This window comes from Fulvia fulva, chromosome 2 (assembly GCF_020509005.1).
Source record: "Fulvia fulva chromosome 2, complete sequence".
Lineage (NCBI taxonomy): Eukaryota > Fungi > Ascomycota > Dothideomycetes > Mycosphaerellales > Mycosphaerellaceae > Fulvia > Fulvia fulva.
The window spans coordinates 344,517-369,163 of record NC_063013.1 but is presented as its reverse complement, the minus strand read 5'-3'; the positions used below and the strand labels follow the sequence as shown (position 1 = coordinate 369,163).

Here is a 24,647-nt window from a genome sequence, read left to right as displayed (position 1 = left end):
AGGGGTCGCTCCTGCGCGCGACGTCCCTCATGAGACTGCCACCCCCTTTCGTGCTTGCCCGATGCCCATCATGTCGACGTGTGATCTGCACGCTCTACATCCATGACCGCTCAACCCCACAGCCTGACTAGCTGGGAGGAAAGCGTTGCCCCTGCCTCTTGTCTTCGGGAGAGACGGTTCTGTCTCGCCCCTTTCTTTGTTGTTACACATAGGCAAGTGCTTGAGATTGCTAATGCTCCGGGCAGATTAGAAGGCTTGTCGCACTTATGCGAGAAGCCTAGTCGATTGAGGTTCATACGCACGCCACTGTCAGACCAAAGGACAGTACTTGTGGTAAGTCAGCTGAGTGTAGACTATGATACTGATCGTCGAGAGGCAAGACTAGTCTGGAGCTGCTCTTCATCCCAGCAGCAACTTAGTGGACGAGGAGAGAGGCATCAGCATAGACAATCGTGGCCTGAGGTCAACATGAAGATTTGGCAGGTCTGTGAGAGTCCAATGATCACAAAGACCTGTATTTCCCCCTGGATCAGGTAGCCAAGACCGACATGAAATGTCCCTTCCTCGCCATCCTCAACTCCAGTACATGCCTCTAAGCACAATACAGTCTCTCTAAAGCCCTATTACGGTCGTCAACCAGGCCACACATCGCTCTTCCGATCTGGTCCCTCATTGGCACATCTCTGTCTCGCTCGTCTGAGCACTGCAACGAAACATCTCAGCGACTATGCGGCATTGTCACCTACTAGCGGTCCCCAAGCCGGTGGTCGTCCTAGACATCAAACTTGTCGAGATCGACTTACATATTTTGTGTGCTATCCATTCGCCGGACATAGTCCAACGCCCTTAACGCCAACATGGAATCATGCTCGCACGACCATCTGTAGGATGACTGGGGCTGGTAGCGTCATGTACGTTAGAAGTTTGAGGGCTCTCATGGCTGCTTTGTTCGGGCACTGTGTCTTGGATACGTGTTCACTGTCTGTTGAGGCGGGACGGGTTCACATGTGAACGCTGGGAACTAGGGGTTGGAAGCAAATATTGCTTCCACATCGTTCAACTGCACGTTTGTAGCGCAGCATTGCGTGCCGCTGTAAGTACCAACAGTTCCGTATCCAGAGATGCTCCTAGGTGCATTTTGCCCTCGTGAACTGCAAGGTCTTGGTGGGGCATCTCGCGGGTGATGGCGATGACTCCTGCCTTCCGGGCCACAAACATTTTCGCACTTTGATCGAAAAGACCAGCAAAGACTGCCGCCAGCATCGCAGTCTTCGCTCACCGTCGACGCACATCTCATTGCCCGCCCACTCGGTAGACCAAAATGCCGTCCGCACGACAGTACAAACTCCATCTACATGCACTGTTTTGACAGGCTTGCTGACTGTACCCAGGATACAGAAGCTGTCAGATGACATTCCAGGTCTCGACATATACTTGCGGGACTTCGCAAACACTGTGCCCGCAGATGACGTCGAAGCTCTCCTGCAAGAGAAGGTCGTGATCGGCGTTTTGACTCAGCTCAAGAACGAGGAATGGCAAAACAATCTCCGCTACGCAAATCTCGGTAGCGTCCTGACTCCCAGCCGCCGCGCTTGGCGCGGTCGTAATCCCGCAAGCTGCCATCCTAATCAAGAAGATGGGCGAAGATCCAGACGTCGATGAAGGCACAATGGAGGAGCAGCAGCTGAAGAGGTGGGCGGTCAAGACTCGACGTATTCTGTCGAAAGTTCGAGTCCCGGGAAGCACAAGCGGAGACGATCTCTACTCCATCACGACCCTCTACAGTCTCTTCCTGTAAGTCTTGGAGGACTTGCAAGATCATCCCGTCAAAGGATACTGGGCGAAGAAGCTAGGCGGTCGACAGCTCTCCAAGTGGGACGCCCAGGTTGTGGCTCCCGCAGCTCCTCGTGCGCGTCGTGGAGCGCCTGGCGGTGGAAGGAAGCAGTCAGCGAAGCGCAAGAACCTTTTCAGAGCTATGGGCGGCACACCACCAGGATATGGACAGCCAGGAGAGCGGCCGGCTCAGGAACTGAGAGCTGCACCAAACCTCGCTCCCGCCGCATCGACTGCAGATACTACCATGCCACCCGCCATTACGGGTGCCAATGTGGCGGGAGCCGGGCAGTCAGCCGCTCCTCGAGCTGTGGGAGGTGAGGACGTGGAGGAGGCGCGATTGTCGGTCGTGCGAGCCGCTCTGACTCTGGTGCAAGACATGCGTTCAGGGGATACACTCACACTTCGTTCAAGCGATGGGGGCCAGGTCTCGCTGACCATGCCATAAAGATCCGGATGGAAAGTCATGAAGGATACGTGTCGGGCTTGTAATATTCCAAGCATCACCAAGCTCTGTTCCTGTCCTTCGGATCAGATAGCCAAGATAATCAAAAGAAAAACGGTACCCTGCCTGTTTTCTCGCATCCAGTCCGTACGCTTAAGCACAGTCAGCATTCCCAAGGCCCTGCGAAGATCGTCCAGCGGGCCACACATAGACCTCTCAACCCGATCCCTCGTTGGCACGTCGGTGCCCCGCTCGATCTGAAATAATTGTCTCGTAAGTCTGAGCACTGCGACGAAGTGTGTGAGCCAGTTTTCACACGCCCCCAACGAACCTTTCGTGCTGGACCACTCCAAATTCTCGAGATCGACTTACGCAGTATGTGTGCTGTCCTTCGCTTCAGACTCTCCATCACTCTCAGCGCCGAAGTCGCACCATACTTCTACGGCCACTTGTGGGGTGATTGGGATAGGAGCATCGAGGAACTCTAGACTCATGACCGCGAGAGGCTGGGCGCCAAGAGCCATGAGACGACCGCAGCGAGCTTACTGGTTAGCAAACCAAAGAGCAAGGTAGAGACCTCTATCACACCACGAAACCATCTACATTGCCCAGCAAGCAATAGATGTCTCAATCGGTTTGCTAGTCAGGAGGTCGTCTATACGTGACCCCAGAGCACCATCTACGCTTCCAACAAACAATCACAATCACCGAAGATGTCAGGACGGACAGCACGAGTCGCTGACACGCAGTCCGATACCATCTTGAAGATAGATACGGAAGACATAGGCAACAACACTCTACAGGAGGTGCAGAACCCTGATCAGCCAATTCCTCTCCATTATCCTATTGAACAACTCCTCCTCATTCCGGAGTCTTTCTTTCAACACTGGACGGAGGATTTGAAATTTGATGAGCTGAAGGGTCTTGCTATGGGTCAGGATGGAAAAGGCTTGGATAGAAAAGGCTTCTACATGCAAGCTTGCTTGAACTTCAAGGGAGAGCCGATCAGAAATGCGTTCGTCCACGAGGACAGATACGGACCATGTCGGTTCCAGACAGTCAGAGATCTGTTCTATTCCGATGAGCTTGACCAAGCTCATGCCCATGGCTCCTGTCCCATCCTACACCTAGTGCTGCAGTATCGACGCATGCAATTGCAACCACAGATTGATGGCCCGCAGCTATTCGACGATACGTTCGGCAAGAGGCCAAAATTGTTTGTGCTGCTGATCAGATACTCATGGCTGAGTAACGCCCTTGTGCCCCACCCTTATAACCGTAGTGGAGGCATAGATGAGGCAGCACTGTGGGATACCAGAGTAAACCCAACAGCCAATCATGTCATGACCATGGACATGGAGGACGCAGGGCCCCACACAGGGGTAAACGATAACATTCCAAGCGAACCGTTCGAGGAGTTCTCTTTGATCGGCAACGTGGCCCATAAGGGTGAAACGAACAGTATGGGGCAGCCAATGATGACATACAACAGCTTCGTTCGCAACATCAACATTCCTCGAGAGCCGCGAGCTCGCAAAGTCCACTTGGCTGTTCGTGTCGTCAATCATCTCCACACTCTTGGATTCGGCAACATCTTCCTTCCTCGCAACATTTTCATCGGAACGGGAAAGCTGAAGGCTGGCACGACTGATAGAGTCAGAGGAGCTATCCTGAACACGATGAATGCGAATGCTACCTCATACCCACCCGCAGATGCAAACGACAGTATGGTCAAAATTCTGACACCTGAAGCAGTGAAAAGGTGGACCATCAAGATCTGGGTCATGCCACAGATGTCTCGCGTGGCTCGTAAGCTGTTTCTGTGTGATGATGCGCAGGACTGGAACGAGTACATCAACCCTGCCTTGGCGAAGAATGGTGCATACAGACTGTACGTGGAGGCACATTTTGTACCGACGCCAGCAAGTAGCGGCGGTGCCGTTGTCGATACTTCTGTGGCAGACGGAGGCGACCCTTCTGGGAGTACATGAGATTTTGTGGAGACGGTGGAGATGATGTAGATGAGAAGCAGGAGCTGGACGACGCGCGGCCTAATACCAAGGAACAGTGTGCCGCGAAGAGCGCACAGCGCCCGTTGACATACCATGGTTGCTGTAAAATTGTAGAGGTAGTGCACTGCTGGACTAGGTGAAATCATCACGCTGCTCGTCGTCTTGCATGTCTGACGGAAACTGCTTAAACAGCAAGGCCAGACGTACGTACCAGTCCTTTCAGAACATGATCCATCATTAATCACAACACCCCAAGATCGGCGGTGGCACATGTCGTCCTCCCCTACCCAACCTCCCTTCACTCTTCCCAAAACTCTCGATCAACACCCTCAAACGCTCCGTATTCCTCGGCGCGCCCCGAGGATTCCACTTTGTCTTAGTATAAGTCGCCACCAGCAGCCCGGCCCCTTGATCCGCTTGATACGAATGTGCCAGAAGCTCAAGCTGGGCAGTCGGCCATGACTCTTCGTCTACGAACGTGCTTGTTTCATTGCTGTACATGAACCATAACTCCCATGTGAAAGAGTGGCGGGTCGAGTTCCAGGTGCTTTCGAGGTAACGTTGGCGGACTTGGCGTTGGAGGGTTTCGAAGGGGGTGGTGTTGTTGATGTGGACGAAGGTGGTGAGCTTGGCTGAGGCGACTTTTGGATCGTCGGAAGATAAGCGCATGGTGAGAAGGGCTGATGCGATAGGGCCAATTTGAGCTCCACTTCCTGGTAGCCGAGCAAGAGCTCCTCTTGATACTTCGCCGTAAGCTGGTGGCTCTTTGCCGGGTGCGCCGAGTTCTGAGCCCATGATGTCGTACTGTCGAGGTCCGGTGGATTTGAGATCGTGAAGGAGTAAAGGTCGCTGACGATGCGCCGCTTTTGTATAGAGGCGCCCACAACGGTGGTAAGCATGAAAGCATGCGTTGAGAAGCTGCGTCAATCGGACTGCTGAAACAACCCATGCCTCACAACGTACGCAAATCTTCCATTGTCATTGGTAATGTTGAATGCGCACTCAGAACCTCCGGTGAGGGAGGTTGAATGAAGAAAGCCAGCTTGAAGAGAATGGACGACATGCGGCATGAGCCGGTGCCGAAGTTAGTGTTCTGGGACGAGGAGACGGGGTGGAGTGTAGATGAGTGAGTTTGTTGGATCCGGGTTGTCGGTCAGTACAGAGCCAAAGACCCCTGCGCCACTGAGGAGCCATCCTGACGACAACACGCCATCTCAACGTCTCACCTCCACCAACTCCAGGTACCCACACCAGCGAGCCATACGGCATTGAATCATCACTCAAGCTACCCGAGCGAAGTAACGTAACGCGCACTGGCCGTCGTTATCGTTTGTCGACTGTTCAAGGCATCTCAAGCTTGCGGCATGGGTTGTCCTCAGCTGTTGACCATAGGAGCTGTGGTGGTTACCTGTGACGTTCCAACTCTTGTGATAGGGCGAGGCTACGTGCAAAGATCCAGTATGGACCGGCAAAAGATGTCGCCGTGGGCTGGAAGTGTTGGCAAGGATCGATGTCTTGATCCAGAGAGTGTCGATGTGTCGAGATTGCGCGCGCTGCTTTGTCTCGATGGCGGCGGTCCAGGCTTGGTGGTCAGTATTGTCGCTGCTCTTGCATCAGCTCCTGATCGAGATGCTTCGAGGGGGGCACTTCTCACAATTGCAAAGGACCCATAAAACAACAAAACATCATAACGCTCCTATCTACCTACCTCTACCCCCTCCCCCACCTCCTCCAAAACTTCCACCATCCCTCCTCCTCCTCCGCCCTTCTCCCACTCTTCCTCCTCCCACCCACCCTCCACCGATAAAGCGGAAAGCCCACCGCAATAAACGCCACCACCACCAACGCTTGCAACGGCTTCGCAAACACCGCTCTACTCAGCAAAAACAAACTCACACAGCAAAACACAACCGGCGTAACGATCCAGCATTTGTAAGGTCTCTCGAGCTCGGGCTCTTTCACTCTCAGTACGATTAGTCCGACGACGGCGGCGAAGTAGAAGAGATACGACGCGACGCCGTAGAATGTCGTGAGCGTTGTGAAGTCGCCGATGACGATGTAGACTGTTGTGAGGACTGCGTTGAGGGCCATGGCGTAGATGGGTGTGTAGAAGAAACCTTGCTCGTCTGCGAAGAAGCTGGTCATTTTCTTGGCTTGGGCACCGCGGCGAGGGAGGCGCATTCGCTGGGAAGAGTCCGAGAAGCCGATGACGCCGAAGAGTTCGGGGATGTAGCTTTCTTTCCCGGCGCTGTAGACGAGACGGCCGGCTGTGAAGGTTGTGGCGTTGAGGGCGCCGAAGCAGGATGCTGACACTGCCAAGGCGAGGAGGAGGGAGCCGAGGGGTCCGAGGACTGTGCTGCCGAAGGCGACTGCGACCGTGTTGGAGGAGTTGATGATGGTGGGTGTGAGGACGAAGATGTAGGCCAGGTTCGCCAGGATGTAAGATATGATGACGACTGGGAGAGCTGTGTGGATGACTTTGGGAAGGTCGCGAGAGGGATTCTTCATTTCGCCGACCACGTAGTTTGTGTTATCCCAGCCATCGTAGGCCCAGAGTCCGGCATACAATGCGACTGCCCATTGTGACGAGGACACGGATGTGCCTTCGAACCAAGATGTCGTCTTCCAATGGTCTGACAGTGCTTCCCTGTTGTATGCCAGGCCAGTGATGGCGACAATAATGCCCGCCATTGTGACTGCAAGGAGTGCTGCAAACTTGGAGAACATGAAGAAATCGGCACTCCTCGTTCCAAGCTTGGTCGAAATGCAATTGATGCCCGTCACGAACAGCAATCCCACCAAAGCCACACCTTTATTGATCCACGGACTCGCATCAGCCGCATCTGCCCCGATGATAGCTCTTACGAGATACTCCCCAAAGATAATGGCAACAATCGCCGCCGATCCAGGCTTCAACACCGTGACCGCACACCACGTAAATAAGAAGCCCGCCCATTCCCCGAAAATCTTGCTCAAGTAAACCTGGGCACCTCCATTAAGCGGTATAGCCCCTCCCAGCTCCGCATAACTTGCCGCGCCAGTCCAAGCCAGAAGACCCGATATGACCCAAACGATCAACGCGGCACCAGGCGAGCCCGCATTGCTATTGACGCTAGCCGGCGACGAAAAGATGCCACTCCCAATAATCAAGCCCACGACCAGTGACAAGCCGTTCAAATACGTCAAGCTCTTATTCCTCTCCAGACTCTGTGCTCCCCCATCGAAGTTCGGCGTGCTCGGTGTTCCAAGACTGGTGTATCCAGGAGCCGACGCTGAAAGCGGGAACAAGGAGCTATTGAAGTCGAATGCGCTGCTGACGGAGTAGGATCTGCCTCCGCGGGCTGGTCTGGTGGAAGAGCCCGAGTAGGGCGCGGGATCGTCGAAGGAGAGGTGTCGGGAGGAGGGGGCCCCAGATGCGGAGGAGTCTTGTGAGGTGCGGCCTTCTGCGTTGGAGCTGGCGAGGCTGGCGAGTTCGAGGGAGTCGCGTGGTGGGCGGAGTTGGGTCATTGGGGCGGCATTGTGGGCGGCGGGGGGAGGCATGCTATGCTATTGTAGACATGCAGGTTGTGTTGTATGCTCTGCCATCGTCTGTCGCTAGTGTGTGTATGTCCAGGCAAGATGGTAGTGGTGAAAGGAGAAGTCGCGATGCTTCTCCAAAGAAGTGGATGTTGCCAAGCTGGAGCTGTCCGTAAGCGGCCGTGATCGGCTTTTGTTCGACAGCGATGTGCAACAGCGGTTCAATCAATCAGATGCCATCCACCACGACTTTCAACTTGACACTTCACACAACGACTTCCTGCATCTATGTGCCAATGTAGCATCATGCCGACCATTCTGACCTCAGCAATATGCTCTCACAGCAGTAAGACATATCCGCCACCATCGTCAACTCGGCGCATCCATTACGTCTGTACCACCGCGGGCTGGTTCGCAGCGTTGGACGCTTCTATGATACCACAGAGTAGGTGCGGCAGCGCGCTTCGCCTTCGGTCGATGCCACCATTCGTGGTTGTCTCGACTCGTCATGCTTTGTCCTGCTATCGGGTCAAGACAGCGTGCATCCTGGATATGTCATCACTGAACCACAACACGCTGACTTAACCCCAGGACATGTCGTCCAAACAGGCTCGCACGGCTCTTTAGCAATCGTCACTTCCCCTTGGCCCCTTCACCCAGCCCAGCATCACGAGGGGTCGAACGGTTCCCGGACTGGATTACTGGGCCTTTGCGACGATCTACCGATACTTGTGGAGCGACTATGCGAGGTGCGATACGGCTGCTGGACGCAGGGCGAGAGGTGATGGATTGAGGTCTTTTTATGCCAAGGCGAGGAATGAGATTCGGCATTTGACGAGTTTGGCGCTGACTGGGGCGAGGTATGTACTGCAGGAGGGAAGGCGTTTTTGCTTAAGACATGCGAGCGCCCCGTGGCTCTTTGAGCATCATCGACTGAGACATCGCCACGTGCTTCGAGGGTATGGCTGACATCTTTCTGCTTGGTAGGCCTGTTATGCCACCGGAACTGGCGGAAAGGATCATTGAGTGGACTATGATTGCTGAGGGAGTGCCATTGACGCAGCCTGGCGACTCTGAATGAGCTGAGTACGAATCAGTAAGTCAATGGTATGTTCAACACTAGGCTCAAGCGGACTTGTCCGCGTTTGAAAGGGAATGAGACCAGCATGACTCTATCGATTTTCGTCTGACTAGATCGCTGAGCCCAAGGATGACACCTCGATCGTGAACAAGTCGTGACTCTGTGCTCGCCGGCGACAGGAGCGCGAAGGGAGAGCAACGACTCTCCAGAGCGAGGTAGCAACACCGCAAACTCATCCATCCCGGGACCATGCAGCATGGCGATGTTTGTTAACCACATTCTCAGACATTACATGTTCCTTTGTCGTCAATATGCATAACATTCACAGATCTACATCACCGCTTCGCTCGACTTCTCTCAAGTTCCCGCCAGAAATCTCGACATGATGTTTGGACAGGACACAGTCATGAAATGCTTTTCTGGCTCTGGCTTGAAGGACTCTGCAGCCGAGCTTCCCAAGACAGACTCCGTGGCACGAAGTATTGATACCACTCACAGCACCACAGAGACCCCCTCTACACAGGAAGACATCCACACGCCACATGCCATACCACCGAGCCCCTCCAGTCCTGCCTCATCACACACTCTATCCGCCGGATCTTCTGACCACGACGGACACGATCGCACCGCAGCTCCCAAAAGCGGACCCAGCAGCATAAAACCCATCCACATCAACGGCACCATCACCCACGACTACGCAATCCTCGAATTCAGCTACTACATGTCTCCCGGTATGAAGAAACGTAATCAAGCCTGGGAGACACAGGAAGTTGCCGTCCTGCTCGATGCGCGAGTGGATGATCTTAGAGAAGTCTGCGCGGATGAATGCAGAGCGACGCGGAGACGGAATCATGGGTTCATGTTGGAGTTGAAGGGGGAGGGTGAGTAGACTGAAGGTAGTAGGGATTTTTGCGTGTCTGAGAGGTATGCTGACTTTGGATGTCTTACTGTTAGGCGAGGGCGTACATATGAAAGCTTCAATCGAGTTTTATGATGAGAGGGATTTGTATGCTAATCCGAATGGGGAGGGGAGGTATCGGGTTGAGAGGGTTAGGGATTTGTTTACTGCGGATGAAGTGGAGGTACGTATCTGATCGAACACTGATGTCGAGCAGTATCTCGAACTAAAATGAAGTGCTCCCCCTCGTAGACAGCTCGAAAACTCACCCACCCCCTTCGAAATCCCCATCGCAGTCGAAGTCGCCCTCCTATCCGAATCTCACCCAATGACCCTCTCCCGCCCGTCCCAATACACCTACCTCCGTCTCGGCGGCCGCAAGCTCGCCGATCCCCATGCCTCACCGCACCAAGCCCTCGTAGAAGGGCTCTACCTCCGCCACGGCCACGACCCTCTTCGCAGCCCAGCCTACCTCTGGGCCCCGGAACGTGTCATCAACGGCGTCAAGATAGGCTCCCTCGCAGTTCCAGTCCTGCCTGGCGGCGAGCCTGGCAAGGAGGAGTTGGAGGTTATGGATCCTGTTCTGCGGACGGAGGTTCTTAGGGATATGCGAAATCCTCGGATGTCCCCTTCGGTCGGTGTGGCGAAGAAGATGGAGAAGTCGATGACGACGGGGACTGTCCCGGTTCTTCCAAGTATGACTTTCACCACCCACAACCCCCCAGCCACCATCATCAACGACTCCAGCCCAACCTACCTCGCCATCCGCCTCCTCAACCACCTCCAAACCCTAGACCTCGCCCACATCCCCCTACCGTCAAACCTCCTCATGACCCTCACCGGCCCCTCTCACGGCAAGAAAATGCTCAACGCCATGACTTCCGCCCTCTCGGATTACCTCCCCTCCACCGCGCCGGAGCTGTTCAAGTCCGGGGCGCATTGGGATATCAGATGGTGGGTCTTGCCACAGGTTTCTAGTGGAGGTGAAGGGAAGGTGGGAAAGTTGTGTAGGTTTGAGGGTGGGAGTATTGAGAGGTTTTTGGATGTGGGGATGGTGGAGAGGGGGAGGAGGGAGGTGTATGTATGTTGAGGCGCATCTTGTGCCGTTGGAGGATTTTGGGAGGGTGGGGAATAAGACGTTAGGGAGTTTGGGGGCTGGGCAGGATGGGTTTGAGGGTGAAGGGGATGAGGATGGTGGAGATGGTGGGGAGGACTGTTGAATTGAGCTTCTGAGGGGTGCTGTGAGACATGATTTTGTGGAAGCACAATTTGGAGATATGATGTGACACCACCGACTCCCGAAAGCATTCATTGCACCCTGTGCTCCATTAGTACTCAATATGTAAACGCCAACTCCCCTCAAGCAGAAACATCATTCATCATATTCTGCGCAGTAAACACATCACCACGATCAAACCGATCAACAAGCACAACATTCGGCACTCTTCCCCACTGCTCCGTACAGAGCTCCGACTGTGCACCAATACTACCTTGCCCTATCGCCGCATTGGCAGCGAAATCAGCGTCAGGATCCGGTACGACAACCTCGCCATCGCCAGGCAAGAGGTCTTTGTTGAGCACGTGGTTGACGATGTACATTCTACCGTCTGCTTGTCCATTCTTGGGTCGGTCGAGCTTGCATTGCGAGAATGTTGGGTCGGTTTGTGAGAAGGGGGTTTCGAAGTAGTATGTGAATTCGTCTGAATTATGTTAGTGGAAGCTGTGGCTCATGGGATGGTGGAGGTTTCTTACCGAGAATGTACGGGACTTCAGTCTCGTTGGCCTTGTAGTCTAAGAAGACGACAATCCTCTTTCCAGATGTCATCATCTCCGCATATGTCGGCCATTGATCCATTGGAAGCTTGTCTGGCGTTGTGGAAGGAACGAAAGCGAGATCTTTGATCCCGCTTTGTTCGAAGGCAGGCTCGAACACAGTAATGTCCACGTTGTCGCCATTGGTGAGCAACAGAGTGACAACCTCATCAGGATGTCCATCGACCCATCCCTTGACAGTGCTCAGATAGTCCACCAACTTGCCGGCGTTGAAGAAAGCACAGCTCGAGTGGCACATGTACAGTGCCTCCAACGGATCCAAAGAGATATTCACTGGCTTATGCGTCTGGCCAGTGAGGAAGCGGATCCCGGCATCCAGCTGCTCAGTGACCGTCTTGCCCTGGTTGACGAAGCCATTGCGAATGTCTCCGACGAAAGGTGCGTTGTGCGTGCCGATGAGAGAGACGTTGGAGTACTTTCTGCTGCAGAAGTCGGCGTTGCCGTTGCAGAATTGGAAGTCGAGAGGCGCTGCGACTATCAAACCAGCAGCCGAGAGGATGTCGGAGAATCGCATGTTGACCCTTTGCGGTCGCCTTTTGGAGGAGTAGTTCTAAATATGCCTTAAGCTTCGATTCTGTACCAGAACCAGTCTTTGGAATGGACAGCTTTGAGCACAACTTCGACTTGCCACCAGGTGCACAGCGGGCGGCAATGCCGGCTAAGGTGTCGTAGGTGGACGAGAATTGAAGTGTGAGATTGCTGTGTAGTGAGAGGTCTCCAGGGTGGTACCAAGAATGTCAGTAACTCCTACCTTTGTGTTATAGGTGACAGATCAGGACATCGGGCCAGTGGTGCAGATTCGCGCTAGTCTGAGGTATAAGGTCGTCTGCCACTGACGACACGACATGGACGGAGTAAGTTGTGGCGAAGGACATTGCGTCTCTACTTCGCATCGCAAGTGATCCGCTCCCTCCGACAGATGCTGTACTGTGCTGCCGTGTTGGATGACTGGCTGATCACGGAACATGATCAGGCACCACGGGTGCATCTTGTGAGTAGGAGGATAACCAGTCCAAGGTCAACAACGCTGATGCGGTCAGAGATCAAGCATTGAGACACAATGGAGCTCGTGGCGGTGGCTTGCGTATTCATTGGACCGAGGCAGCAAACATGCAGATCTGCATTGCAGCTCTTGGAGGGTGGAGGGGGACCCGTCCTGGTCACATCGCCGTACAGGAGGGTATGTATACAGGTCCAGTGCCTCAAGAAACAGGGTTGTCGTGATGAGAAGACAAGGCCATGGCGAGCAGATGCCATTCGCATGTGCTTGGGTAATCCAAGGAGGGTGCTTCTGATGGGACAGTGGTCATCCCTCTCCCGGAACCCTCACTGTACAGCATTCAGGCAGTATTCGCCGACCATCATGTGCAAATATCGAGGCGTATGCCGTTTTGCGGGCTGATTGAACGTTGTGGTCGCATAGTCGTTCGCTGGTTGCTGATATTGCGACCGGTAGATGCTGGGCGTGGTTTCTGCCGATGTCCACGTACTATCAGGTCAGCGTGAAGCTGTAATGTGCCAATGTAGCCTCGAATGAGAGGCTGTCGATGACACTCGTGGTAAAACAGATGATGATGTCCAGGCGTTTCAGGAATTGTTGGCCTTGGTGCCTGAAGCCAGGATCTGCCACCTTGAATACAGTATTCATCATCTCTCATCGGTAGAACCTACCACTTTGGCGCCATGTCAACGCGAACGTCACCAGCCGATATGATGTCGACAACGGGCTGAACCACTCCCCGAACGACGTTCTGGCGACGAGCAACGTTCTGGCAGGCAACACAAACAAACCACAGTCAAAGCAGCCACATACACATGCATGTTGGAGAATGCTACCCGAGTAATGTGGCTACAGGCAGTCTCTCACGCTACTCAAGCTCAACCCCCTCTCATCCGCCCACTGGAAAATCGAGGCACCAGGTGAGCTTCTACATACAAGCATGCCGCACCTCCATCACCGAACCAGGCAGGATTCAAGAACTCCTTCACGTCTTGCTTCTCATACAGGTGCAGCTTCCTCTGCTCACGATCGACTTGAGGCATAACCCAAAGTTGAATCTCCCACTGCGAACGTGTCTCGACTGCCATGATTTCGCTGGCTCTTGCGATAGGATAGCGTACCATTACTGCCATCAGAATGTTCTTGACCCTTTTCGACCTCAACTTGCCATCCTTGATCCTGAGCAGTATCATTGGTAGCAACTGCACATGGCCAAGACCAATGGAACCAATCTCGTTCACGAGTCGGACTATCAGATACAGCGTCTTGACTTCAGGGCATGGTTGTATGGCCGGGCTGCGCTTGAAGCTGTTGAAGGTCATCATTGGCTCGCCGGTCCTCGAGGTCTCGCCAGCGTGTGCCATTTGGACGACCCAATCAAGAAGATCCTGACGGCAGGTGTACCAGTCGAGACTCTCGACCTGATTCATTGTTTTGTCCCCGGGGATGCTGACGAATGCATGTTCTCCACTTGCTGGATCCAGGCGTCGGTATGCGAATCGTCCTTCGTATGCTGACGTGAACTTCAGTTTTCCCTCCAAGCTCTGGTGCGACAAGTCATTCTCAACGATCACAGCATGTAGCTTCGGCGCCGAGCCAAAGTCGGCACCGATCTCGTAACTACCATCTGACGACGTCTTCAGACGCATGTCCCGGAGAGACAGTAATAGAGGCACCACAAGAGGCGTCCCACTGCCCTCAGCCTTCTCAATTTCTGCCGTGGTGAACAAATCCTTGATACCCTGGAACCGGCACAACCCATATCGGTCTTCGTGGACAAGTGTATTCCTGATTGGCATGTGGTCTTCGTCGAAGTTCAGATTGAAGCGACCGTAGAAACCACGCCTTCCTTTCGGCAAAGAATCCAGTTCGAAAAGATCCTGCCTGTGCACTTCGGCGGTGCTTCGGAGGACGGGTCCCAGACTGTGTATCAGAGCGTCCATTGAGGTATCCAGCTCGACTGGACGGCCGAGAAGAGCGGTCGTATTCCGATACATGTTGACGATTTCAAATCTGACCATTACTGTGGATGGTGGTGCCATGGCTCAGTGATAGTTCCAGACTTTCAGTGGATGGTCTGCAGCATGAGGTAAAGCGATGTTGATATAGCAGGCCTGCAAGGAGGAAACAATATCACCGTTAAGATTCTCGACTCATACTTGCTACTCGATTCTAGCTGTTGTGTAGAAAGTGAGGCGCATATGGTTGTTGGTCATGACATGATGGTGACTACCCGAGGAAGTCTTCGAGGGTCGGTTGCAATGGCGATGCCAGAGCCGCCCCTGTCCCCAACTGATCATAATGCTTGCATCGTCACTGCAGCTGGTTCTCTGCGACTCCTTGCTCCGAGATTGACGGCACGCTGATATATTTCGTATCAATTCCGTCACTGCCATTTGTGTTACAGTGGGCTACCATCGCCGTCTTGACTACGTGGGCGGAGGTGTCGTTGTACAGCTCCACAACAAGGCTGAGCCGTGTACATTAGCAACTGCCTCACCAAAAAACCTGCTGAGGAACTGATGCATCCTGTTGTGCTACATGTCAGCGATGTATATGGCCCAGTGAAAGAAACCGGTTGATTGGTTAGGCTTCCGCACTGTGCGTACAGCCACGATTGTAAGGATGCGCAAGGGAGTTGATGGCATTGATGGATGATTGATGGGAGTTGTGCTGAGAAGGAAGGAGTTAGAAGAGCTCAGACCATGAGCCGAGCTAGCCCACTCCAAGACGTGTGGGGCCTGCGCATCTCAAGTGAATCTCAACTCCTGACGCGTTTCTCCCTCCTTTCGCCATCAACAACAACATTGCTCGTCGTTCCTTCATCAATGCTTCCAGACTATACTGCTCTTCGGAGTTGCCGCCTTGGTAACATGGCTGATATCTGCAAAAGGGGCCCTTCTACTACGCGTTTCGTGGCCGGACTGATTCTTACCAATGCTAATACGGAAGAGCTTTCAACGAGAAATCACAACATGTAAACATTGCAAACATGTAAACCAACATGTAAACATTGCAACGCCACGTCATCTCTCTGGAGACAAAGTAAAGACTGGCAATCGAAGATTGCTTTGACGGATTTTGGAATGGTCGTCTCAACGGCCGCCATCCGCGTGCGCCATAGAATCGAGCAAAGAGCCGCGTGGTCAGCCAGACGATGTCTTGACTTCCCAGCAAATTATCAGCCTGTCCGAGACATGTGCTTGAGTCTTTGATGGCTCGTTTTCGTGGCATGAAGAAGCAGATCTGCCTACGCCGCTGTCACAATGTCTACCAGGAGACTTCCTTTTGCCAATGCAATGGCTCGTCAACCCAATCCCCCGGACGAGATCGATTCTGCAACGCTCGCGAATGCCTTCCAACGATTGCGACAGCAACCTAACAGCTACCTGGCCCTGGCCTGGGCTTAACAGCCACGATACGGCTGGCATAACGTTTGGCCGAGAACACCCTGCCACCATGCATACGAACACTTGTGGCGAACTGGATCTGATCCGCCACGCGGACACTTGAATTTCTGTGTCGATGTCCTTCGAGAAGTCGGTTCATGTGGCTTCCAAAGCGTTATGCCCGCCACTTCTTTACGCGCAACGACCTGCAAAATGCCGTTGCCACAAGGCTCCGGCTGTCATGTTACCGGCCTGTTCGCATCACCACGCTGCTTTTACTTCCAACGAGCATGCATCGCCACGTTCTTGATCGTCTCTCGCTGGCCTACATGCAACAAGTAGGTTGCGGTGACAACGTGGCAGTGCTGGGGACTGTTGTCGTCTGCCATTCCTATTTGAGCCTTTCATGGTAGGATGGTTGTTTCTCTTCCTCTTCCATCCTCTGCCAACCTCCGCCTTACCCTCGTACTGGATTATACTCACCATCTGTTTGTCACTGACATTGTCAAGACTGTCCCATTGACATTTATACCGCCCATACGTAGCCGAAACTATTTCTCGAGACACCGTCAGTACATTCTGATTACTATCATTGAGAATTTTCGCTGACAATGCATCTTGGATCGATAACATCGTTCTCATGTCTACTAGGGCTATCCTCTCTGGTATCATCCGCTCCGATCGTCACAACAGAAGGTGCTACGAGATCAGACATCTTGATCAGCAAGGACAACACACTTAATGCCACGACGTATTCCAACGACACAGTGACAGAAACAGCATCGTTATATTCCAACGACACAACGACACAAGCAATATCGATACCAGACACTTACCCAGTCCCCGCCAATGGACGAAACCTGACGGCTCAGTCATATCTCCACCCAGACTACAATGGAACGAGAGCGAACACCAATGGCACATATAATGTCGAAGCCATTGCCGCCGCTGCAGACGGCAGGCTACAGCTCAAGTTTATCAACAATTGGCATACGCAGAACCTCATGGTCACCATTTCTGGCCTGGACGAGAAGGGTTCTTTCATCATGCTGGGTCAAAATGGCCAATGGGTCTATCCAACCACATCTTCTGCAACGCCGGTGCCCGTCAAGGACAACATTGCAATACCCATCGGCAAGCCAAACTCAACATTACCGATCACGCTTCCTGGGTACATCTCCAGCTCGCGTGTCTGGATCTCTGAGGGTCCGCTCAAGTTCTACATTGTGAAAACACCCACGGGTACTGGGCTTGTTGAGCCTGCAGCTGTCAACCCAAACGACGCGAATTCGCAGATCAACTATGCTTTTGGTGAACTCACTTGGACCAAGGCATCTGGTCTCTGGGCCGACATCACTGCTGTTGACTTTGTTGGACTTCCACTTGGCATCGACATGATGGAAGCGAGTGGCAAAAACCATTCGGTCTTTGGCACACCAGCGAACGCAGCCACCGCTCTCTGCGAGGGACTCAAAGCACAGAAGGAAATCGACGGCAGACCATGGGATCAACTTTGCACATACAAACCCAATGGAGAGCTCATCCGCGTCCTGGCACCCAACCTCATACAATCACAAAACAAGGCTGCTTTCGGCACATACTTCGCTAAATACGTCGACGATGTCTGGAACTACTACAAAACCCACGACCTCACCATCAACACACAAGCTAAACCCGGCAACGTCACATGCCGCGTCACAGGCAGCACCCTCAATTGCGCCGGCGACAACCGCGGCTACCCCAAACCCAACAACGTCGACATCTTCGGCTGCAACACAGGTCCCTTCACCGTCCAGGCCGGCGACAACGAGGTGCATCAGGCCGTCGTCCCACGTCTCTGCGCCGCTTTCAATCGCGCCTCGTTCTTGATCCCAGGTGGTAATATCCAGCCTGCTCTGGGCCCAAGGCACTACTACGCCGCAGACCAGAAACGAGCCGTGGACACAAGGCCTATGAACCATTACAGCAGACTTGTACATGAGATGGAAGTTGACCAGAAGGGATATGCCTTCTCGTACGATGATGTGTCGCCGAGTTATGGGGAGGATCAGGCGGGACTTGTTACGAGTATGACGCCGAAGATGTTGACTTTCATCGTGGGTGGGTCTGGATGAGGACGATAGATGGGGATGATGGAGGCATTGGGAGGGCGTTTGGGAGGATTTACGATACACTACGATTTTACGACTTTAATAGACATTAATGTGAGATGACTTGGATGATTGGCCTCTTTTTAAGGCATTTTCTTGTTTCACCATCATTGGTCGTTACGCATACTGGGTATCTTCTGACCCAGGCACTGCACGACGCGGCACTCTCGTACGTGCCAACCACCGGCTATCAGTCCAAAGCCGCAATCAAGAGCAAAGAACTTTCGCAGCGACAATATCGCACGAGGCGCAAGACGGCCAAAGCGCGTCCTGCATTACCTCCTCTCCATACCTTCACGCCACGACAATCACCCCCGACTACCCCTTCATCGGCATGGTACGCCTCCTGCACTCCGTACGTCTCCCTATCCACCACGCATCCACGGCTTCACAATCCCCCTCGTCCTCTCAAGTCCTCCCTGATCCCACTCATGCGTCCGCGCCTCTGCCGGTAATCCTCCAATCCCATTCGCCTGGTCATTCGCCAACCTCATGACGTCGCGGACAGTGTACTGGTGCAGGACGTTGTTGGCTTGAGCCCACTCCATTACCTTGGTGAAGAGGCCGCGGTCTTCGCCTTGGGGCCAGTTGGTTACGCCGTTGGCGACGTCGGAGAGGTTGGTAGGAAGGGGGATGAGGGTTTTGCTTGTTAGGGGAGGGGTGTTAGCTAGGGAAGAATCTTTTGAGAGGGCGAGGGTGTGGGTATGTATGACCTACCGTGTGGTGGGTTCCAGCCTGTAGTGTCGTAGTTGAACTTGGCGGCGGTGAAGGGTTGGAGTTCTGCGTGCTGGGCGTAGCCTCGCTTGGTGAAGTCGTTGACGCCGAGTTTCTCGTTGCCGGCGGTGCTCATCTGGGAAGGAAGACTGCTAGCATCCGTAAGAGACCACTGCCCTTGGTGCAACATACCTGCTGACGAAGAGCCTGATTCCGCTTCATGTGGTCATCCTTCTCCAGCCCTCCACGAGCGTACAGCTGAGCTGTAGCAATATCGCTGGACGTCCAGCCGCTGCGAAGAAGGCGGAAGAGGGCGTCTGGCCACTGCATCATGTGCGGGAAGAAGGTGAGGATCTCGACGGCGCCCATGATCATGCGAGGAGGCTCTGCCTCCGGCCGAACGGCGCTTGCGATGGCGTCGTTGTAGCCACCCGAGTAAGGTCCACGTGAGCCTTTGCCTGTGGCGCGTCCTTCGACGGCTTTCAGGAGCGCGTCGCCGGCGGCGGCGATGGATGGAGAGGGAGGGGGTTGAGACATGGCGATGACTGCTGGTAGTAGTGCTGTGCTCGACGCGATTTGGGGTGGTGTGGTGGTGGTTGTGGGAGGGTTGGGTGGTGTGAATTTCAGGAGATGTGGCGAATTTCGAACGTGTGAAAGATCTTGGACTGCGGAATATGGCCATTCTACGCCGCTGAATAGCTCCAGGATGCCCAGCATGGCTCGATTTCAGGCACGAAAGCAGGATACAGCCTGCTAATGCTCTCCTTCGTGTCCATGTTAACCTACCGAGCCCTCGGTCTTCTCACCAGCCTCGACGATCTTCCTTCGCCTCGCTGTGCTGAGCTCGCGAGCAAGCGCCAAGCTGCACTGATTGAACGAGAAGCTCAGTGCCTACAACCCCATAAGAGCACGATCGAGGATGCCACGAGCCAGGTTAGGATTCAATCTCATACGACACTCAGAGGGGGACAAAGAGAGTGATCAAAGAGCGGGATAGGATGAGATGTAGAGGACAGCACACAGGGACATCTACAACAATGCGTCCAGATTATCTACGATAATCTCGACAAGCGTACGTGTATGGCCACATTACTAGATTGCCCGAAGTGAGATACTGGTCGTACAGCTAGTGCAAGACATCTCGCTGCGCTTCTGCGATGCTAATTCGGAAGCCATGATGCCCTTCTCGGGCAGCATAACCTCAATACACTCGTGCTATACTCTGGCAGGCCAGTGACAGCTTAGCCTCTTACATTGTCCTTAGACATGAACCATCCTCCTCCAACCCATCTCTTCCATCCTCGCTACGTTCTCCTCATAGTTCTAAGAAGCTGTACCGACCTCGCCGTTGCCACCAAACATCTTCAACAAGTCCTCAACCGATATTAGTCGAGGATCGAGACAGATCAGCCCCTCGACACGAAGAGCCTCGATGTCGACTGGTACACGCTGCAAGCGGATGCTTCCTCCAATCTCGACAACCTCCCACACCTCTGGCTCGTCCTCGAGGAACACAACCATCAGGCGACCGACATTCTGTTTGGTGAGGATGTTGGCAGCTGAGTGATCCTTGTCGCGGGCGGTGGCCACCATAGCGGCAATGCCATCGGAGAGTGGTTCTTTGCGCTTCTCGAGGAGCTGGCGGATGGTGGTGTTGCAGTTCTCGACATCGACCGTTGGGGAGGTGTCTGGGAGGGACTTGTCCTCGGTGCGGTCGGGAAGTGAGACGGTGGACAAGCCGCGTAGCATCCTGTCCTCGGTATCGTCGGTGATGATGATTGCGCTGGGCTTGCGGACAACCCTGACTACTACCCATTAGCCATATGTCGGAACTAGTGCGCATGGAGTAGATTAATACTTACTGGTCTCGAGGACATTCTTTCGACGGACCTTGCGATCGGGTTTGGAGTCTTTTAGAAGCATCGTTGCGGATTCTCGGGTCGGAATGGATAGAGCGTACTGGTATGTAGTGTTCCGTCGTCTGCGTTCCGTCAGGGACTCTGGAGAGCCTTTCGATGGAGTGGTCTGAGCAAGGCGTACTCAGAAGCGAGAGAGGAAGGGAGGATGTATGGAAATTGTGGCGCAGGGCTCACGAGATGAACAGAATCAATTGACACATGCCAAGGACTTTACGGCCTTGTCCCTTTACCCATTCACTCTGATCTGTCGAAAACTTCGCCGAACAACACCCCGTAATCGCGTCTATCGCTCTGCCCGATCAAAATTGCCCGCCATAGCCAAAGCCAAAACCGAACGCTTAGACGCTGTTCAAGTACTCGAAGTAGAAGTCGCCTCCGATGTCACTCCCTTATGGTCGCGGGATAGTTTGCGTATCCGTCATCCCATCCTGATCCCAAGTCAAAGTGTTCGCGCCAGCATCTGGCACAAAGTTGTTGCCCGCCATATTCACGATAGTCATAAGGTTGTGGGTATCGTAATTGGCATCCTGGCTGTTCGCTATCGCCCACAGGATGCACTTAGTCAGCACACCTCTTTGTCCCGGTGGTGGATGCTGCGTAACGCCATTTGCCAGATCAGCCAGTGTTGCACGAGCCTGGTTCAGCGGAATGTTTGGCGGTGGTGCAGCTGGGACCGTCATACGGTTGACATGGTAGAGGTGCTCGATTTGGCCGCCAGCTGGGACATCGGCCATGGTGTATGGTTGGAGGTCTGGGTGACCGGGCTGCTGGTTCTGGCCATTCTTGTAGCTTGTGAGGGTGAAGTTAGGGTCATTGAACTTCCTCTGCCCTGCTGTCTTGGCGGCCTTGCGTAGGGAGGCGTATCGGCGGGTGAACTCGGCCTTGTCGAGGTTGCCACGGGCGTAGAGCTGGCGGACTGCACATTCTGGGAGGGAGAAGTCGTTGCGGACAAGGCGGAGGAGGAGCTCTGGCCAGAGCGCGGCGTGCTTCGGGAAGTAGGTGAGCAGCTCTATGGAGCTGATGGCGATGTCGTTGGGGAGGCCGAACCGCTCGCTGGCGGCGGTGCCGATGCCGTCGTTGTAGGCGCGTGGCACCTTACTGGCTGGCTTCTTCTTGCCGCCGTCGCCAGCGTCCTCGTCGCTGCCCTTGTCATCGTCCTCGTCGCGGAGGGGACGCTTGCTCGGGACGCCGCCTTTGCCCTTTGGGCCTGATTTCACGTCTGTGAAAGTGATTAGCACGTGAAGGTTGCCGCTTGTAATATCATGGCATGTGATTTCGTGTGACGTGATGCCGCAGCATGTGATATTGTGTTGATGAGGGTAGCGATACTCACGGGTCTTCGTGGTGATGGCGGTGGTAGTGGCGGACATCTTCGAGGAATAGCGTCGCGCCGCGTGGTCTGCTTCGAGGTATTTGTAGGCTCTATGATGCTGTCGAAGACTCTGTATGCTTTGGGTGTGAAAGTTCTGTCTGAGGCGGTGTTACGCGGTCGATATGCAGGGAGGAATTTGGTGGTCAAGGCACTCCCGAGCCGCTATAAGAATCAGGCTGTACAGCTAGCAAACACCCCACAAAGGTATTCCCTAATTGCAATTGAGTCCATCAGTGCCGCATCTATCCATTCTTCGATTCAGCGAGGACTGTCACGTCGGCAGCGTGCTCTTGACTACTCCACTCAGGCACGAGCCTATGCCCATTCGCATCATGCAAGCGATCCCACTCCTCCACCTGACTGACTGCAATCTTCCTAAGCACATGCGTCTGCGCGCCATCACCGAGCTCGATCAGCTCCTGCCTGAGCTTGTAGTTCTTGACTCTCGGCAAGACGACAATATATCCGACATAGTACGCCCCACAGATGAGGAGGATGCCGATACCAGTAACCACGTACGTCGCATACCAGAATGATACATCGCCGCCAGTCGCACCTTCCGTGGGCGTATACCATGGCATGATGATAAGATAGAGCTGCACAGCGATGTTGAAGATGAGAACGACGTTCCAGGCCTTGAAAGATGGTCGCGGCAACCCGAGTCTCTTTCTATTGTGGCGAAGGATATGAATCCCAATTCCCATCAAGAGGCTGAACACACTCGACGGGTATACCTGAAGATCCGTGATGAAGCTGAAGGCATCACCAGCTGGAACAGCTAGGATGATAACAATGGTTAAGAACCACTTAATGAAGTATGGTCCAGCAGGAGTTCCAAACGGCTTCGTCGAGGCCCAGAACTTTGGCCAGGGCAGGACACCTTGACGTCCGCATTCGCGGATCATGCGAGAGGTACCGAGTAGCACAGCGATCAAGTTGCCGAAGGAGGAGAGGGCGATGAGGAAGTTCAGGCCGCGGACAGCACCGTGGTTGCCGAAGACTTTGGTGAAGAGGAGGCTGGCTGCGATTTCTCTGCCTTCGAGGATTTCGTCCTTGGTTACTGCGGATGATGTCAGGAATTGGTCCGGATCGAGTGCTGGTTGACTTACTGGCTGCGAAGAACGCGACATTGCATAGCTCGTACAAGACGGCAACGAGCACGACAGCGCTGAAGCCATTGTTGCGAATGCTCTTGACTGGATTCTGTGACAAGTCAGCTGGTTAATCGATAGACAATCGCGGTTTCGACTTACCTTGACCTCGTTAACAACATTGAACGCATTCTCATACCCAGCATACGCAAAGATGGTCTTATACATAGCATTCGTAACCCCATACGCACTCGCCTCCCCCTCAAACGCATTCTGAAAATCCGCCCTCGGTCTCTCCACCGCCGTATGCCCACCCAACACAACCAGCCCCGTAATCGATATGAATATCAACGTAATCAGCTTGACCATCTCAATCGCATTAGAAAGCAAATAACTCGTCTTCGTATGAAACAACACAAACGCCAACGCAATCGTATAGCATCCAATCGCGAGCCCCTTCTGTGCCCATGGTGACGCAGTGTAGTCACCGATGGCGAATAGGTACTTGGCCATGACGATAGCGTTGCCGCTGCTGAAGGACAAGATGATGGATTGGATGGCGAAGGTTGTGGGGAAGAACCATTTGGGGCGCGTGTAGGCTTGTTCGAGGTAGGCGACTTCGCTGCCGGAGCGAGAGGGGAAGTAGGCGGCGTATTCTAGGTAGACGGAGAGGGAGGAGAGGGATGTGAGGAGGCCGAGGAACCAGAAGATTAGGCTGAGGCCGACGGAGCCGGTGCCGGCGAGGATGGAGGAGGCTTTTTGGTGTTAGTGTTTGGTATTGTCCTGTTGAAGTGGGTGGTTTTGACTTACGGGTTGAGAAGATACCGGTCCCGACCATCTTGCTCAGGTTCAGGAAGACGATCGTCACTGGACCAACAGCATATCCCAACGGCGACTGTGTCTCGACTGGGGCGCCACTTGCTTCCTGGTACGCAATCTCATGCGTGTTTCCGCCGTGATCGCCGACATAATTCAGGTCACCATCCGAGACTTCAACTTCTCCATGTGATGTTACTGATGCTCCTCTTGGTAAGTACTGCTCGTCCGGCTTCTCAGACCCAGACTTGAATCCAACGCGATGCAGCAGCGACGAAATCGTGCCGGTTTATAAGATATGCTTCTTGCACCGTTGGCAGGTACTGTACTTCGGAGTAAGTCAACAGCACTGAGATCCGACGCTACAGCCTTTATCTTAACATGTCCCAGGACGGGATGTCCGAAGTATTGGCCATTGTCGCTGAGAATTGCCCAGAACCCATTCAGATGACACCATCGCACGCCATGCAGCACGAACGCTCCAGACCTCGTGCTCCCACGCAGTACACGCAGTGCCATGCGTCGACCCCATGCCAATGTCGTGGCGCTTCCACTTGCGTTGGCCACAAAGATAACAG

General features: G+C 53.8%; 12 protein-coding genes across 12 annotated transcripts; 4 read left to right on the top strand and 8 right to left on the bottom strand.

Annotated features, from left to right (window-relative positions):
* Positions 1 to 1,321: 1,321 nt before the first annotated feature.
* On the top strand, positions 1,322 to 2,303 carry CLAFUR5_02455 (uncharacterized protein; the record flags this gene model as incomplete). Its single annotated transcript, XM_047901603.1, has 5 exons — positions 1,322 to 1,338; positions 1,392 to 1,564; positions 1,617 to 1,784; positions 1,818 to 2,150; positions 2,284 to 2,303. 5 exons carry the CDS (start codon positions 1,322 to 1,324, stop codon positions 2,301 to 2,303), a joined length of 711 nt encoding a protein of 236 aa, XP_047758085.1.
* Positions 2,304 to 2,991: 688 nt separating this feature from the next.
* Positions 2,992 to 4,269, top strand: CLAFUR5_02454 (uncharacterized protein; the record flags this gene model as incomplete). The annotated part of the gene is made up of 1 exon (XM_047901602.1): positions 2,992 to 4,269. One exon carries the CDS (start codon positions 2,992 to 2,994, stop codon positions 4,267 to 4,269), a length of 1,278 nt encoding a protein of 425 aa, XP_047758069.1.
* Positions 4,270 to 4,527: 258 nt separating this feature from the next.
* Positions 4,528 to 5,085, bottom strand: CLAFUR5_02453 (uncharacterized protein; the record flags this gene model as incomplete). The annotated part of the gene is made up of 1 exon (XM_047901601.1): positions 4,528 to 5,085. The coding sequence occupies one exon, from the start codon at positions 5,083 to 5,085 to the stop codon at positions 4,528 to 4,530; it is 558 nt and encodes a 185-aa protein (XP_047758070.1).
* A 915-nt stretch (positions 5,086 to 6,000) lies between these two features.
* On the bottom strand, positions 6,001 to 7,830 carry CLAFUR5_02452 (Y+L amino acid transporter 2; the record flags this gene model as incomplete). The annotated part of the gene is made up of 1 exon (XM_047901600.1): positions 6,001 to 7,830. The coding sequence occupies one exon, from the start codon at positions 7,828 to 7,830 to the stop codon at positions 6,001 to 6,003; it is 1,830 nt and encodes a 609-aa protein (XP_047758071.1).
* Positions 7,831 to 9,269: 1,439 nt separating this feature from the next.
* Positions 9,270 to 10,875, top strand: CLAFUR5_02451 (uncharacterized protein; the record flags this gene model as incomplete). The annotated part of the gene is made up of 3 exons (XM_047901599.1): positions 9,270 to 9,768; positions 9,842 to 9,969; positions 10,042 to 10,875. The coding sequence occupies 3 exons, from the start codon at positions 9,270 to 9,272 to the stop codon at positions 10,873 to 10,875; spliced, it is 1,461 nt and encodes a 486-aa protein (XP_047758089.1).
* A 269-nt stretch (positions 10,876 to 11,144) lies between these two features.
* Positions 11,145 to 12,132, bottom strand: CLAFUR5_02450 (PI-PLC X domain-containing protein 1; the record flags this gene model as incomplete). The annotated part of the gene is made up of 2 exons (XM_047901598.1): positions 11,145 to 11,485; positions 11,538 to 12,132. The coding sequence occupies 2 exons, from the start codon at positions 12,130 to 12,132 to the stop codon at positions 11,145 to 11,147; spliced, it is 936 nt and encodes a 311-aa protein (XP_047758073.1).
* Positions 12,133 to 13,496: 1,364 nt separating this feature from the next.
* CLAFUR5_02449 (uncharacterized protein) lies at positions 13,497 to 14,660 on the bottom strand (the record flags this gene model as incomplete). The annotated part of the gene is made up of 1 exon (XM_047901597.1): positions 13,497 to 14,660. The coding sequence occupies one exon, from the start codon at positions 14,658 to 14,660 to the stop codon at positions 13,497 to 13,499; it is 1,164 nt and encodes a 387-aa protein (XP_047758882.1).
* A 1,958-nt stretch (positions 14,661 to 16,618) lies between these two features.
* Positions 16,619 to 18,121, top strand: CLAFUR5_02448 (Glucan endo-1,3-beta-glucosidase; the record flags this gene model as incomplete). Its single annotated transcript, XM_047901596.1, has 1 exon — positions 16,619 to 18,121. The coding sequence occupies one exon, from the start codon at positions 16,619 to 16,621 to the stop codon at positions 18,119 to 18,121; it is 1,503 nt and encodes a 500-aa protein (XP_047758881.1).
* A 401-nt stretch (positions 18,122 to 18,522) lies between these two features.
* Positions 18,523 to 19,408, bottom strand: CLAFUR5_02447 (uncharacterized protein; the record flags this gene model as incomplete). The annotated part of the gene is made up of 3 exons (XM_047901595.1): positions 18,523 to 18,824; positions 18,875 to 19,007; positions 19,064 to 19,408. 3 exons carry the CDS (start codon positions 19,406 to 19,408, stop codon positions 18,523 to 18,525), a joined length of 780 nt encoding a protein of 259 aa, XP_047758262.1.
* Positions 19,409 to 20,194: 786 nt separating this feature from the next.
* CLAFUR5_02446 (uncharacterized protein) lies at positions 20,195 to 20,794 on the bottom strand (the record flags this gene model as incomplete). Its single annotated transcript, XM_047901594.1, has 2 exons — positions 20,195 to 20,676; positions 20,734 to 20,794. The coding sequence occupies 2 exons, from the start codon at positions 20,792 to 20,794 to the stop codon at positions 20,195 to 20,197; spliced, it is 543 nt and encodes a 180-aa protein (XP_047758261.1).
* A 385-nt stretch (positions 20,795 to 21,179) lies between these two features.
* CLAFUR5_02445 (uncharacterized protein) lies at positions 21,180 to 22,160 on the bottom strand (the record flags this gene model as incomplete). Its single annotated transcript, XM_047901593.1, has 2 exons — positions 21,180 to 22,009; positions 22,124 to 22,160. The coding sequence occupies 2 exons, from the start codon at positions 22,158 to 22,160 to the stop codon at positions 21,180 to 21,182; spliced, it is 867 nt and encodes a 288-aa protein (XP_047758890.1).
* A 244-nt stretch (positions 22,161 to 22,404) lies between these two features.
* On the bottom strand, positions 22,405 to 24,091 carry CLAFUR5_02444 (High-affinity methionine permease; the record flags this gene model as incomplete). Its single annotated transcript, XM_047901592.1, has 4 exons — positions 22,405 to 23,222; positions 23,272 to 23,365; positions 23,416 to 24,008; positions 24,064 to 24,091. 4 exons carry the CDS (start codon positions 24,089 to 24,091, stop codon positions 22,405 to 22,407), a joined length of 1,533 nt encoding a protein of 510 aa, XP_047758740.1.
* Between the last annotated feature and the right edge of the window lie 556 nt (positions 24,092 to 24,647).